The 15,668-nt window shown below is 43.0% G+C and overlaps 1 protein-coding gene across 1 annotated transcript in view; it reads right to left on the reverse strand.

Moving 5' to 3' along the window:
- Nucleotides 1-1,132: 1,132 nt before the first annotated feature.
- The window catches only part of LOC116306893 (uncharacterized), a 43,845-nt gene continuing 29,309 nt past the window's right edge, over nucleotides 1,133-15,668 (reverse strand). The window contains exons 22-27 of the mRNA XM_089040829.1: nucleotides 5,479-5,660; nucleotides 4,947-5,130; nucleotides 4,722-4,860; nucleotides 4,226-4,376; nucleotides 3,690-3,762; nucleotides 1,133-2,930 (exon numbers count right to left, since the gene is read on the reverse strand). Coding sequence (XP_088896955.1) covers nucleotides 2,538-2,930; nucleotides 3,690-3,762; nucleotides 4,226-4,376; nucleotides 4,722-4,860; nucleotides 4,947-5,130; nucleotides 5,479-5,660 — 1,122 coding nt within the window. The 3' untranslated portion in view covers nucleotides 1,133-2,537. The remainder of the gene's footprint in view (nucleotides 2,931-3,689; nucleotides 3,763-4,225; nucleotides 4,377-4,721; nucleotides 4,861-4,946; nucleotides 5,131-5,478; nucleotides 5,661-15,668) is intronic.

The raw sequence follows: 15,668 nt of genomic DNA on the forward strand, positions 1-15,668 counted from the left end.
AACACGTGTGTATTTTTGATTTTCACAAGCGAAAAAAAAAAAATCATTTCTTTTTTAGATATTTTTCAGATATAACTGGTTCAAAAGTATCAACACACGATTATATATTCTAATTTACGTTTGTAAGCCACATAGGCAAGTAAACAACTATTCGAGTATTCAAGTATTCACCATCATAAATTCGAACGCTTCTTTTTTGATTTGCCAGCGATTCTTTGATTAAGTAAGGTTAACAAGAGTAGACTATTGACACCGTTCAACACTTCTTCGTCTCCGTCGTCCATGTTGAATCTGCATGGTACTTTGTTTTACTGCTGAGTGATAATTCGCGGACTCAGGTGTCAACAGACCGCCGGCGATCGGCTGCGATCATATGTGAACCAGGCCGCCTGTAAAGTTTACCCCGGTGACCGGGGACTGACTCCGGGATCAAAATATCGGGTATGCTCGTCGTATCTCTTTCTTAGGGGTAAAAATGAGCGATTTGGTATCTTTTAGGGTCTTTATATTGAAATTTAGAATTTCTTTATTTCCTTTTATCTTTAGATCATCTTTTAGGGGTAAAACAGAGTCCAACCACGCCCTTTAAAAAAGGAATTATGGTATCTTTTAAGGGTATTTTTGAATATTTCCGACGATCAAACCCGATACTTTTACTGCGGAGTCCCCCCTCCCCCCTGGCTGCATATATGTTTTCCATACTACTAAAACCATATCAGCCAAAGAAGCTCTACTGTTACTTTATGTAGTACCTATTTTATTCACCACAACATCTCAACACATAACTAACTATGAGAAACTTTATAAAGTTCATAAAAAATGTTTGAATTAAATGTCCTGGCTTGAAGTGGTGTGTCTCCTTTAGAAACCCCATTTTCTTATTTATTCTTTAACTTGTTTCGCAATTCTTTTTGTCTTGTTTTTGTTTTAGCAATTACTTATCCCAGGATACCGGACCGCGGTCACACACCTACTGCCCGCTCGAACAGCCAATCAGAACACACGATTCTTAGGATACTGTACTGAGGAAAATATAATTTGATTAATATGAAACCCACCATGGTATCTATCGCGTAAAAAAGACCATTTTGAATTAGGAATGTATATAACACAAGCAAGGGAACCAATCATATTCGTATGTCTGTTTTTATTTATTTAATATTTTCAAACAAAAGCGTGGCCATACCCAGCTCCCTCCCACAAGACTCTGTAAATACGTTGCAGCATTAAATAGGATGATGAAGGCGAAGAAAAAATTTAGACAGTTGCTATTATATGTGCATGTAAAAATCAGTACATTTCAAATGATGAAGGTGGTGTGAGACTGACCAGCAGTACCTTTGTACCTTTAGTGCTGATTAGCACCCTAGTTGCCTGAGTATGTGCGTTTTGAACAACTTACTTATGATGTGTATAACATATACAATGGTATATAACGGGGGGTTAAGCCGTTTATTTCTCAATTGACACGGTTTTCTTTGTTATTCACAAGGCTTTATTTTTGTTATAACCCTCATTATAAATGCGAGGTCAATATATAGTTATTAACCCGGTTAATAACTATATTTAAAACACTCATTAATAATTCATAAGCTTATGGTCCAATTAGAGCCACCATACAAGTCACGTGCATGAACCTTTATACCCGATAAAGTCCTCTTCATCCAAGTTTAGATGAAAACATAGAGCTTCATCAAGGTCATAGTCAACCCTAAAGATCTTTGACTAACGTACCTGTCTTTGCCTTGGCACGCAATATCCAACGTGTGGGAGCTTCTATTGAATCTGGTTGCGCATGCCCGTGACGTCAAATCTCTATCGAGGTATAAAAATCCATGTTCGTGACGTGTATGGTGGCTCCAGTTGAACCAAAATCTTATAAATTGTTCATGAGTGTTTTAAGCAGTTCAAAAAATTCGTAGATCGTGTTTTATCAGGTATAAAAGCACTCGGCTACGCCTCGTGCTTTTATACCTGATAAAACACTCCTACTCGTTTATTAAACATTACATAGACCATTCGCATTTATAATGAGCAACATTTGATAGAAAACCTTCTCAATTGATAAATAAAATACTTAATTACCTCGAACGTCGGCAATAAGCCTATACATCCCTTGGGCCTGCGGCCCTCGGGATGTATATGGCTTATTGCCTCCGTTCTCGGTAATTAACTCTAACGTAGTTACCGGCATGCCTAATAGTACATTCACGTTATCGTTTTGTAATTTCCTACTGCCAATAGATCCTAGTTCTTATTGCACCTTGCTTGAGGCTCTAAAGGTTGATCTCAGTTCGACAGGGGACTGATTAATGGGCAGTTTTGTTGTCATTGATGCGGTTGCCTTTTAACCAAAACAGATCCATTAAGCAAATCATTTTCAACAAATATTTCACATTTTTCTCACTGCCTAGATATGTCTCTGTCAAATAGTCGTTAGTATTGGCAAATGATTTACGATCTTCAGCATTTGGCAATATCCAACTAGAGCTTTGTTCAGTTTTTTAAATGATGCAAAGTGTGTAATTTCTATACAACTACACTTCCAGGTCCTCTTTTACTACTGTATTCGTGAAACTGTGCATTTCATTTTCGACTTTGCAGCTGTTTTTACTTTGAAGTGTTCGTACGGATTTTCGTTCTCTCAACCATAGAAAAATAAGGAAAGCATTCACCACGAAACTCACGGAAGAAAGCAAGGCAAGCCCAATAAATATATTTGACCCATATTCCTGATTGGTTGAATGCTCTTTTCGACCTACTGATGTGTCGTTTCTACACAATGGTAACGGATCACGTGGTTTGCATTGGTAGTTTTCTACGCCTGCGCAGTACTGGGTAGAAAAGAAAACGTTATCTGGAATGTTCTTGATGTTAGTATTCAGGCGAATAATTCGTCCCAAGGTGAGACCATGGACCATCTTGATTTCCTGGACATAATATACCAAAACAAGAGTTAAATCACAACTAAGAGATCTATTGCATTGTACTAATTACAGTCAAACTAAGAAAATCGTTAACACCTAAAATAAGCCTGGAAAGTTAGACATCGTGTTCTGACCAATCGCATGCGAGAACGAATTCATTTCTAATTAACTGTTGCATGTGATTGGTCAGAACACGATGCCTAACATTCCAGGCATATTTTAGGTGTTCACAGTTTTCTTAGATCGACCGTAATTTATATGAAACATTTCCCAAAATGTTCTAATGTAGAGTCCGCCAGATGCTATTCTTGAGGTGTTGTTACGTCATGGCCGCCATGATGGTTGACGATAATAAAGTAATCCTCATCAGCTCCGATCTCATGTTAGATCAACCAACATGGCGGCTGTTTCATTGTCATTTATCAGTCTCAAGGGTTTTTGAGTGATATGTGGTAGCACTACTCCAAGAATTTCTGAAACATCTTATAGAAAAGCTAATGAAAATCAATAACTATAAGTGTTTGTTTTGATAATTTAAATGATCAGATCACGCGACATTTTACCGCCATCAAATTGTTTTGATTTTTGATTAAAAAGTTGGTATTTTAGATAGTTATTACAGAAGCTAATGAAAGGCAAAATGGATTAGTGTTTGATATGTATATTTTATTGTGAGCTTGAAGACGTCTAATTGTGAAGACGGATGCGTCAGATGGGCCTCAGGGAGTGTCAAACCGCCGCAAACAAGATAAGATTGATTACCTGAGGGTCAAGTATTTTCTGGTACCAGAACCTGTCACCATCACGTATCTTGAGAAAGTTGTTTGTTAAAATCCTGTGAATGGAGGCAGAAGTCCCTTTAGTACCAGCAAGCTAACTCAATACTTAAGCAAATTTTAGGTGTATAAGTAGTGTCTTGTAGCTCTGAATATTTCAAAATGAACAAACTTCTCTCTTATTTTCAGTGGTGCTTAGTTTTGGATCAGTTGACCCTGTAAGTAGCACGATACTTTGCTATTCACAGGGCATATAAAATCATACTGGAATATTTGATTTTTGAAAAATACTAAAATGTCTTATATATTAGTCGTTTTAAAGTACTGAGGGTGGGGGGGGGGGGGGGCGGAGGGAGGGTGGGGAGAGGGGGAGGGTGGGGAAATGGTGAGGGGGGTGGGGTGAGATGGGAAAAGGGACGTGAGATCAGATGAGAGGAAGAAGAGGATGGAGATGAAACTGCATAGAGCAGAGAAGTGATGAATACAGGTTGGACTAAGATAGTTGGGGACATTGAGACTTACGTTCTAAAGGTTCGACCCAGTTCACTACCCTTCTCGTGCTCTTCCGCTAGGCCTCCTACCCACAAGTCTATATTATCCACGTGACCATATAATGACTTCATGTCTTGAGCAACACGCTTGTTCTTCACAAGGTCTGAGAAATCTTTTAATCCTAAAACACAACGAATTGTGACGAAGAAAATCACGTTTTTCAATAATTTAACTACAATAGTCAAATCATCAAAAAATGATGAATTACGGGATAACTATTTTGAAGAAGACTCGGTCAGTCTTGGTATAGAGCGTTTTCACTCACGTGACAAGGTAGCCATATTGGTGTACCAAACAATGGAAACTTTCTGCACAGTTTTTGCATAAAAATAGAGTTCAATTCCCGGAGGATAGAAAATGTATTGTTTTGGTACCCTATCATTGGCCCTGTGACGTCACATGAAAACGTTCTCTAATTACTCGAGGATGTAAATTTGCTTCAAGTGTATCATCTTCCCGTACAGACCTGGTAGACCAGCCATTTTCCTGACAGTGTTGTAGTCTGGCAGACCATGGTCTCGACCTCTTTGTATATTCATAGCTGCTAGATCAAGGCCGTTATGTCGGCCAACAGGAAAGAGTACGTTACGCAAATCGTCTATCATCTGCAAATGGAAAATAGAGCCAAACAACAAGAGAATCATGGTGTACCTTTACGTCAGGTTATTGTTCTAAGCACTAGCTTCCTAACCTTCAAGTCGATTTCTTGTGCAGGTTGAGCAACAGCACCTCGTAGAATTGGCTCGATTCCACCTTCTCTTTCAACTCGTTCAGGTACGAAGTAAGAGTCTCGAACAGGAAGGTGCCCATAGTCACTAATGCTACCATCTTCATTCAGTCGCCAGAGATGACTACTAACTTGACTATGACCATATCTATAGAACAAGGATACAAACAAACAATATGACTCGCTGCGTGTACGGCGTACGTGGCGTGCACTCTTACCCACGAAAAGGACAAAAGGCATGATCGCAATGTTAGTTGACATAACAGGGGCCGTAGCCGAAAAGATGGGTTAGCACATCGGTAAGTCGAATTTATCACTTGCCCACTAGGTGTTTTGGAAGCTACAGGGTGGGGATTGGGGGGGGGGGGGGGGGAGGGAAATTAGCCCCCTGGCCACGCCCCTTCATAAATTTGATTAAAGATGTTATCATTGTTTTAAAAGCAATCCATCGGCCCTAATGCATCGTTTCTTGCCAAGGTTTATTTGAACAGTTTACCTAAAGGCAGCAGTTGCCATGATGTTGCTCATTCCCACATTGATCCTGTTATTGTAACCTTGGTAAAGAGGAATATGCTTGGTACCACCCAGCAACGATGGAAGGTATTCGCGAAATGTTATGGCTTGAAGTTCGGCGATCACTATGCGACGGGCGTACAGGAAAACCTCTTCGTCACTTGCCTGTATAATGAACAATAGACAATAAAAATGTACAGACATTGTACGTGAACAGTAGTATAGGGAATGGGGGTTCTAGCGCAGTGACCACACGAGGATTTCCCGTTTAAAGTCACTAACCCGTGTTTGCGTAGCCCTCATTCCCTATGAGACCCCCAGGATTACCCGTGGGGGTAACAGCGCACTCGAAATATGTTAGTTTACGCCAGGATTACCCGTGAGGGCAACAGCGCACTCGAAATATGTTACTTTACGCCAGGATTACCCGTATAGGGAATGGGGGTTCCAGCGCAATCTCAACACGGGCAAGACCCGTGTCAAAAATCCACCTACGGACGACCCCCACTCCAAGTGTGGTTGAGGGCAACAGCGCACTTAAATATGTTAGTCTATATATGGAGTGCGAAGAATGTAAGAAGTTCGTTAACGACTTTTGTATAATTTGTCTAAGACCTAAAGTTATCGTACCTAAGCCAGAACCCTTTTGGTGTTGTGGTAAGAAAATGCAAATAGAAGACGACACGTCAGCACAGTGTTACGAGTGTGGTAAGAATATTCGTAATGCCGTACCAAATGCTACCAGAGAGCAGTATTACGCCAATGGAGGTCGTAAGAAGACCCCATACAAAAGAATAAAATACTTTAGGGACTGGATGAGTCATATCCAAGGTTTACATCCGATATATTTAAGTGACGAAGTAAAGAAGAAAATCATAGACCATTTAGAAGAGCCAACCCCACAAAGTCTACGGAAAACGTTGAAAAAATTAAAGCTAGGGAAATATTACAAAGCTATTCCCTATCTTTTGTCTGAAATTACCGGTAAGTCTATTCCTGAGGTTTCTGATATGACAAAAGCCGAGTGGATGTTTTGTCGGCTGGATAAGGATATTCCTTATTACCCTGACGTAATTTACGAAATATTTTACAAAATAGACCCCAACCACCCCCTGTTAGGATGGATTCCGAGGCGACAATAACATATTACGCGTAATTCATACGATGAATTTATATTACGCGTAATAATTTGCCAAATAAGGTTATGCAAATAATTCATATTACGCGTAATAATTCGCCAAATAATTCATATTACGCGTAATAATTCGCCAAATAATTCATATTACGCGTAATAATTCACTGAATTTATATTACGCGTAATTTCTAGACTGACGTTCGATATGTAAATAGAATCCCGTCACGCTCTTTTCAAAGCAGATGTTTACTGAGCAAGCTTTCTTTGAAGCTCTTCTTTCGCTTCTTGGTAGATCTTTTTGCGAGATTCCTCGGAAAGATCTTTTACGACTGTTTTTTTATTCCTTATGTCCGACTTCAATTTCTCGTATTTGTCTTCTTCGGTCAGAATAAGCGAGAATTCTACGTCGTCTATCTTTCTGTCACGCAAAGCCTTTGAGACAAGGTCGGTAATAGTATTTACTTTAGCCCTAGACAGAGCTATTGTCGTGTCATGCTTGGATATTTTCGTGGATAGCTTTTTCATAATACCCGTAGCAACAGCAGAAATAATACCACAGGTTGCCCCAACGCCGGCCAAAGGAACTCCAACGATTATTCCCGGCCCAGTAAGCGAAGTAGCAACGCCAGAGCCCGTTAACACAACAGATATGGATCCTGAAGTTATCGCAATCTTATGTAGCGTACTCCGGGCTCTAACGTACTTTTTCCTAACTTTTTCGTAGTGTTTTGTCTGCCCTTCCAAGTAAGCCAGGATTAAGTTCGCTTTATTAAGCCTGAAGTTTTCGGCATCCGTTATTGGTGCCGTAGTGTGATAATTGGGAACATCTGGGTACAACTGAGGTGCTGAAGGTATAACATCCATTATATATACTAATGTACGACGCTTTTGGGAATGATATTGAGGAGCAGCCACATCACGACAACCGGGATTACTGGAACTGGAGGGCCTTTAGGAAGATGTTTCCGCATGCAGACCCTAGTAAGTTCGAAAGGAGACCCGATGGGATTTACTTTAACGGCTCCAGGATGTACAGCAATGCAGACTTGGAACATTCAAAGCTGGAGCAAGTAGGTGATCAGGTGCAGCGATTGACGATTGTACGCCCCGTTCATAAAGAAAGGCCACCAAAACCCGAGCATAAAGCACCTAATTTTCCTAGAAACTTATTGTTAACCACGGAAGATTACCCATTTTACGATGCTGAAGGTGGTGTAAACAACTTCGAAAAGCTGGTAACGCACCTGAAGATTTCAGTGGGTAAACAATCATTTAACGTAATACTAAGAAATATCTATAAGAATACGATGTTGAAGCATACGTCGGGTAAAGAGGCCAGGGAATGGTTAGCAGGGCTCAATATGCGGTATTGGCCGCAGCAGTTAGACTTTGCTATTTGGGCTGCCACTAAAGGTTGTGGTGTTGCCGCGGACATGTTTCACATTCCAATTATGCAGTTTCACGTTGCCTTTACGGTAAGGAGGTTGTTGAAGGAGCTTAACGCACCCCTACCAGGAGATGGAGCATTTAATCCAATGAATAACCGATATGACGCCGCAGCCCTGGAAAGGTTAATTAATGAGTTCAAACCACAGCAAAAAGACTTTCGTTATAAGGAGGGTAAGACGCATGGGCTGGGTATAGTTTACGTTTGGGGTGCCAATGGTGAGAAGCCGGCTGACTACCGACATCAGGAATACCCAAGTAATGAGTTAGAGTTCAGTGATATGGGTGGTAATAAGGGTAATAATTCATTAATTACCAGGATTCAAACGAACTACCCCGGCACTTGGGATCCATTTGTGTTAATGAAAGGAAAAGGTTTAAGGAACCTAGCCAGGATTAACCGTAGCATTGAAGCATTCGTGTACTGCATCCTGGGAGCGCAGGTAAATACCCGCAACCCCATTGTTGGATCCCAAGGCGCTTCACAGGAAACGCAACAAGAATTCCTAACTTTATTTGAGTCTGCAATAATAGAAAATGACATATCTAAATCGGTGCAGAGATATCAATTAGCGGTGCAGCAGTCTAAAGTGCGACTGGATTACGCTTTGTCGCCTGGTTGTTGGTTAATGCCAAGTAATTTGGTTATTAACACCAATTCCGTTGTGGGTTATAACAACAAGCTGCAGCGAGCTACTAAGGATATGAAGTTTGGGGTGAATGACGTGAACTCTGACATGACCAAGGGCATTACTCACTTCGTAGAGAAACCAAAAAAGTCACACGAAACGAAGCTACCCGCAGTTAAGAAACCATCAAAGAAGGTCCTGCCTACGATACCTGAGGAATATGACCATGACTTACTAAAAGCCGGCTTAGCAGCTGCAAGCATTGGTCTGAGCTATTATATATGGCGATGAACAACCCCTACGTAGCTGGAGTAGATTGTGTTTATACGACTTACACAGGCGAGAAAAAATATACCCTACCATCTTGGGTTGATGTCACCGGAATGTCTGTGGATTTGAACCACTCGGGAAAGAAGTTAATCCTTTGTAGTATTTGCATTGGCGCGTATAGTCACGCAAACGTTGGCTTTAGGTTCCTGGATGAGAATGGCATACTGCAGCCTATGCGCGCGAAAACGAACAACAGGGAGCCTGCGCATTTCTCCGTAGAGCCCAACCCAGCCAGCGAGGAAAATCTATCGGTTTGGACTTTCCACATGGTCGCTGATTGCCATGGGAAGGTAAAGCTGCAAATGCGCGTAGATGACACCGGGAGCGTTTGCATAAATAGTATAGAAAATCAAAGGGATACGACCTATAACCACAAGACCATTAGCACTCTTACGGTGCTTAGTCTTTAGAGGGGAATTTATTTCCTGGTATATATGGACAACCCACACGTAAAGGAAACTGGGTTTTACTATCATTTGGAGGAAAAGGAATACCTAAAGGGTTGGCAGGATACGGGATTATTTGTAGGGGTGGGTGGTTTTGGGTTAATCATTTGTACGATTAACATAGGCGTGGGCTATAGCGGTACTATTGGATTTAGGATGCTTGACGAAAATGATGATTCTTTGCCGCCTTACAGGACGAAAAATAACACCAGGCATCCAGTCCATTTTACGGCTTTTCCCCATGCGGTTACCAGTGAAGACCAGATGCCTATAACATTTCACATGATGGTCAACTGTAAACATGCGAAGCTTCAAGTAATGGTAAAGGATAAGGCTGGTTCTTATGCCAGGACCCTAATAACCAACGCAGCCAAAGACTGGGGTGGTGCGGGTACCATTCCGGATGCTATTTGGAATCATAAGCCCATTAGCACTATGACCGTCATACTACTAGTTCCGCATTATCAAGGCGGTGCGAATACCATCTTTACTTATCCGCAGTCGAGGACGCCTCGGGCGCCCGACGACGATAAGCCACCAGTAATACACAAGGATAAGATCAAGCCCTTCATCTTCTTCAGGAGTACCACTCCAATAGCGACGACCAGGATCCAAATGTTATTCCCCACGAACTTTAACAGTTCGCCGCCGGCCCTAAGCGCCAAGGCAAACGACCGAACCCAGCAGCCCAGGAAGACCGGCTGCCATCTTTTTTCCCAAGTCCGTCAGCCCATTGCCTAATTTCTTTACGCCCGCGCCCGTAGCCTTAAGCGTGGATAGGATAACTCCTACTACGCTCGAAATAGCGACCGCAAATGCCAGTGGAACGCCATACTTCACAAGGGCTCTTTTTACCTTTTCCTTGGTGGTAAGCCCCAATTCTCTTTCCAGGTTGTCCTTTTGTGCCTGTAATTCCGCAACTCTCTCCTGAAGGGCTTCTAATTCCCTTTGGGCAGCCTCCCTTTCTTCTTCGGTACGAGTTAGGTCCGCAATTATTTCCTGCTTTTCGGATATGTTTTTTTCCAGGTCTTCGATGGCCTGAGTTTTTTGCTGGATTTTGCTCTTCTTTAATGTTGATTTCAGCAACTAACTGCCGCCGCTCCACCAAAGAACCCTCTATGGTGGTTTGTAATTTCCTAACTTCCTCCTGACTCATGTTTAGGTCCTGCAGAGCAAGGCGAAAAGCCTGTCGAGCTGTATCCCTTTCATCTAAAGCCTTTTCGGCTTCTCGTTTAATTTGCAGTATGCTTTCGTCTTTACTTTGACCCAGCCGCAACAATTGTTTTTTATAGCTTGACTCCCTTTCCTTTAGCGTTTTTTCTAACGCCGCCGTCGGAGCATGTGATTTCTTAGCCTCCTCCAACTCCCTTTCTGCTTTATCCCGATCACGTAAAGCCTGATCTAAGTGTTTCGTCATTTCTTCCATTCTTACGTCTCGTTGACTAAACTTCTTCTCAGCATTAGCAAGTAGTCGACTTTGCTTTTCGTACGCCGCCTCTTTTTCTTCCAGCGCCTTTTGCAGTTCGATAGCGCGCCTTTCTAGCGCAACCTTTTCATTCAGGGTTTGCAACCTTTCTAACATGCTCCTAGTAGCCTGCTGAAAGCCTTTTAATCTTGAGACGTCGCCCCTAACGTTGCCCTCCTCATCAAAGAGGGGTTGCGGTTTTGTCCAGCGGTCTTTGTCGGGAAATCTTAAGTCTTGGACGCTTATGAGGACTTTGTTTCCCTTTTCCGTAAGCTTTACGTCGTCAGCATCAAAGTTGTCGTTAGCGCTGCGTTAGCTCTTGCATTGCCCACTCTACGGTTTCCCGCGCGGCTGCTTCCGGCTCGCCCATGTTTTGAAGCTCTATGTACTCAGGGGGAGACTTGCCGGGGTTCTTTTCCCCCCACTTACGAGCAAAGGCTTTCTTAAAGCTTCTCCATTCTTTACCAAACATGGTTACGAATTTAATGTCGAGCATTGAAGAATTAGTATCTGCGACCTTTATTAGTTCTTCATATTCGTTGTCGTTAATATCAGCCTGGCCTTCTTCGGTAAGGGGATCCAATTCGGGATCTGTTCCTTCTACTTCCATTATATATGATAAGCTCAAAGTTAAATCCCAACGTATTACCTAAGCAGGTTGGCGGACTGAAAGCAGAACGCACCTTTCACCGGGTCACATTCACACCTTCTAGCGCTAAACCTGGAAGAAACCCTGTACGTAGGCGTGCCCCGCCTAACAGATAACCTAGTGTTGGTTCCTGGCACCCTGGCGCTTGAAGGTTTGACCTAGCGGTACAGTCAAGCCCCACAGATGAAAGGATTATCGTTAACAACGTGGGTCGCAACATCGTTTCTAAGATGCGCGTAAAGTTCGCCGGGGAATCCTTGCTGGACTTAAATAGGTACGATCTGTATACCACGTACAAAGACTTATGGTTGACGGCCTTTGACCGCGCGCAAAGGATAGAACAAGGAATTGGTAGTGTCATTCTACGTAAGGTCCGCACACCTACGAAAACGCAACCTACTGACGGCAGCGGAGAAACCGCAGTGGCAGACGCAAAGCGAATAAAGACCGCCTATGGTAGTAAGTATGTCATACCACTGGACTTTGAAGTAATCACGAATCACGGTGTGTATTACCCAAGACAGTTATCCGAGCTACAGTTTGAAGTAACTTTAGCAGATGCTAATAACATTATTGGTGGGCTAAGCACTGCACTTACCACGACAACCCCATACTCTATTACCAACTTAGAGCTACAGTACGAAACGGTATACAGCGAAGAGCTGGCCCGTAGCGCTGGCATGGAATACAGCTCCGGAAAGGCATTCTTATACGACCACGTAGTGATGTATAAGACGTTCAGCTTCCTGGATAAGACGGATGAGGTTATCAACCAAAGCATTAACCTCCCCCGAAGAAGTCTCACGGGGCTGATGTTGGTGTTTGCCAAACCCTACGAAGCCGGTAAGCGCGACTCCGAGGCCTTTCACAACCCCAACATTACTAACGTGGGGGTCAACATAAACGGCGTTCCAAACAAGGTCTACTCCCAGGGGATAAAGCCCGCAGACGTGTACAGAGAGGCCATGCGCAAGTTTGGCGACCAAATTAGCCCCTGAGGAATTCTTTAAGGACAAATATGCGCTGTGGATTGACATGCGCACCATTAACGACGAAGACCTACATGGTCAAGGCCTCCGTCTAGTAAATACGCAGGATGGCATAACATTGGAGATCAAACGCACCAGGAATGCCTCCGCGGGCGACGGTGATAAATAAACTGCTACGTCTTCGTCGTGTCTGACGCGCAGTTAAGCGTAGAAATGAACCAATTGAAAAGCGTTGCCTACTAGGACGGCTGAGGAATGAAGTCGTCAATGTTAAAATATTTCTTGAATATACAATGCTTCGCGTATTTGAAAGCAACGGTAAGAAACTGCAAGTCGTGCAAGGCGATAAATTGTACTTCAAAGCAAAGGAAGTAGCGGCCGCATTGGGCTACGAACGCCCAAAAGATGCAATTAAGGTGCACGTTCGCGATAAATACAAGGTAAGGCTTAGCGAACTTAGAATGGAGGTGAATCGCCTCCCTTCCAATTCACACCCACATTCCCTGTATGTGAACGAATCCGGATTGTATCAGTTGATATTCTCCTCGAAGATGGCAAAGGCAGAAGAATTCCAAGATTGGGTCCTCGAAGAAGTCCTACCCGCGTTGAGAAAGACGGGTAAATATGCGATGAACAAGCGCTTCGACGGTCCAAACAAGTTAGTATTTAAGATCGAAAATGAAGCCGACCTACACGCGAAGGTAGTCGACTACATACGTAGGTTTTACCCCGATTTCATCATAGCGCCGGGTCTTGGCGAGCTTCAAGATTCAGACAGCAAGCGAATAACCTGCTGGCGAAAAGGCTACCAAGCCGGTCAACCCGACCTCTTAATCCTAAATGCGCATAAGAAATACCGCGGGTTGTGTATTGAGTTGAAAACCCCAAAAGGAAACGGCGTCTTATCCGCGAAGCAATCTAAGAAAATCTCACAGCTTGACGTAAATGGTTACCTAACGATGGTTAGCAACGATTACGACATCATCTGCCGTGCCCTGATGGATTACGCGGATGGCATTCGTATTCCCTGTAAGGGCTGTGTAAAGCGGTTTAAGTCCTACGCCACTTTGAAAACGCACCTAAAGATATTCCATAGGTATAATGAAGCTCAGCTTGACTCACTGGCGTGATCTTGCCACGGTAAAGCATACGAAATAAAAAATTACGTCGTCTTCGAAGACATCGACCGTTTACGGTTAGTCCTCAAAGACTTAGAAGGCAAGGAATATTCCCTTTGGGCGCCGGATTGCGTGCGGTACGTAATTCAGGGCGAGGAATTCACCCACTTACGCAGCTATGGTAAGGTAAATGGCCGATGGAAGTTTGACATTGAAAGAACAGTCACTCCATCTCCTCTTTGTAGTTAAGCGCCCGCTGCGCTTTAGGATCCGCGGAGCACCAATGCCCCACAAAGGATCCTTCGGAGAATACCCTGTCGCAATGAAGGCAGGTGTATTTTTTACGCGGCGGCTTACGAGGGGTAATGCAGTCGGCAGGTAGTTCGCAAGTAATACAGTCCATATATTGAAAGGGTAATTAGAATGCCTCCCAGAAAGGCAGCTGCGCTAGCATATACCTTTAAAAGGGGTCCTTATTTTATTTATTATTATTAGATTATGCAAGCGCCCTTAAAAGGGGTCTTTATTTTTATTTATTATTATTAAATATCCTTAATTCATTATTATCGAATATTCTTAATAATAATAAATAAAAATAAGAATGGGATTTGAGACTCTTTGCACAAACCCTATCTTACTATCTTAGCCGCCTTACTAACTTCTACGGGCTTTCCTTGCCGCCTCATTGCCGGCATGCCAGGCCTCAAAGCAGATCTAAGTACTCCTTAAAGCCGCCTTGACCGTCGTAGAGGCACTGCCAAATATGCTTGGTCACCTCTTTGACAGCCGCAGCGCTCAGCAGGTTGCCTCCCAATATTCCCTATCTTCCCACCTTACGCCTTCGACGCAGTCAAACTCCGCAAAGCGCTGGTCAATTTCCTTCTTCCGGCGCGTTAATTTCCTTTGGGTTTCCTTTGGGCAACATCGTGCAGCAACGTCGCCGTGCTCCTCGCAAGCCACGCTCAGCAGGTCGTAATTGCCGCGGCACCGATGTCGATGCCATTCGTCGTTCTTGTCCTCCTCGCAGCGCTCACATACGTTCTTTAGGCAAACGCGGTTATCAACGTGGTAATCCAACATCTGCGCGCTGCTAAAGAGGCGATTACACTCCTTACAACGCCTTTCGCGTGCCTTCTTAGCGCACACCTTCTTTTCCAGGTGGTATTTTAACATTTGCTTGCTGCTGAACTCCTTGTTACACCGCTCACACTCCATATATAATAAGGATTTAATAACCCTTATATGGGATACCGCATAAAGTCCTTAATGGACTCTTTTGCCCCGGATACTATTTCAAAGAGTGTCTCAGAATGTTGACATTGTTAAGGATGCCTGGAAACTATTTCAAAGAGTGTCTCAGAATGTTAACAATAAGGTTAAATCTTTGTTAAGTATATGTGGAAAGCCCGTAAGGATTAGTAGGCGGCTTAAAATAGTAAAGTTGGGTTTGTGCAAAGAGTCTCAAATCCCATTCTTATTTTTATTTATTATTATTAAGAATAATTAGGGATATTTATAATAATAATAAATAAAAATAACAACCCCTTTGAAGGGCACGTCTTAACAAAGATTTAACCTAAACGTCAACATTCTGAGACACTCTTTGAAATAGTTTCCAGGCATCCTTAACAATGTCAACATTCTGAGACACTCTTTGGAATAGTTTCCAGGTATCCTTAACAAAGATTTAACCTTATTGTTAACATTTCTACGGGGGATATCGCATGAAGTCCTTAACGGACTCCTTAGCCACGTTGCCATAGTTATCAGCGCACCAAACCGTTCTGCGCGCTTCAGAACCGCACATTTCATCGTACAATTCCTGCACGCGCTCTTTCAGCCGATCGATCTCCTCCCTTTGCATTTCTATGGTGTCTCTTTTATCTTTTGCGTCGGTGGCCATCCTCTTACGCGTCACTGGGTCAATCCGTATATAAATGGATCCGAACCATATTCCCTGCAATGC

The sequence above is a fragment of the Actinia tenebrosa genome, unplaced genomic scaffold (genome assembly GCF_029948245.1).
Source record: "Actinia tenebrosa isolate PJP-AT-01 unplaced genomic scaffold, QUT_ActTen_1.0 PGA_scaffold8__29_contigs__length_14323225, whole genome shotgun sequence".
Taxonomy (NCBI): domain Eukaryota; kingdom Metazoa; phylum Cnidaria; class Anthozoa; order Actiniaria; family Actiniidae; genus Actinia; species Actinia tenebrosa.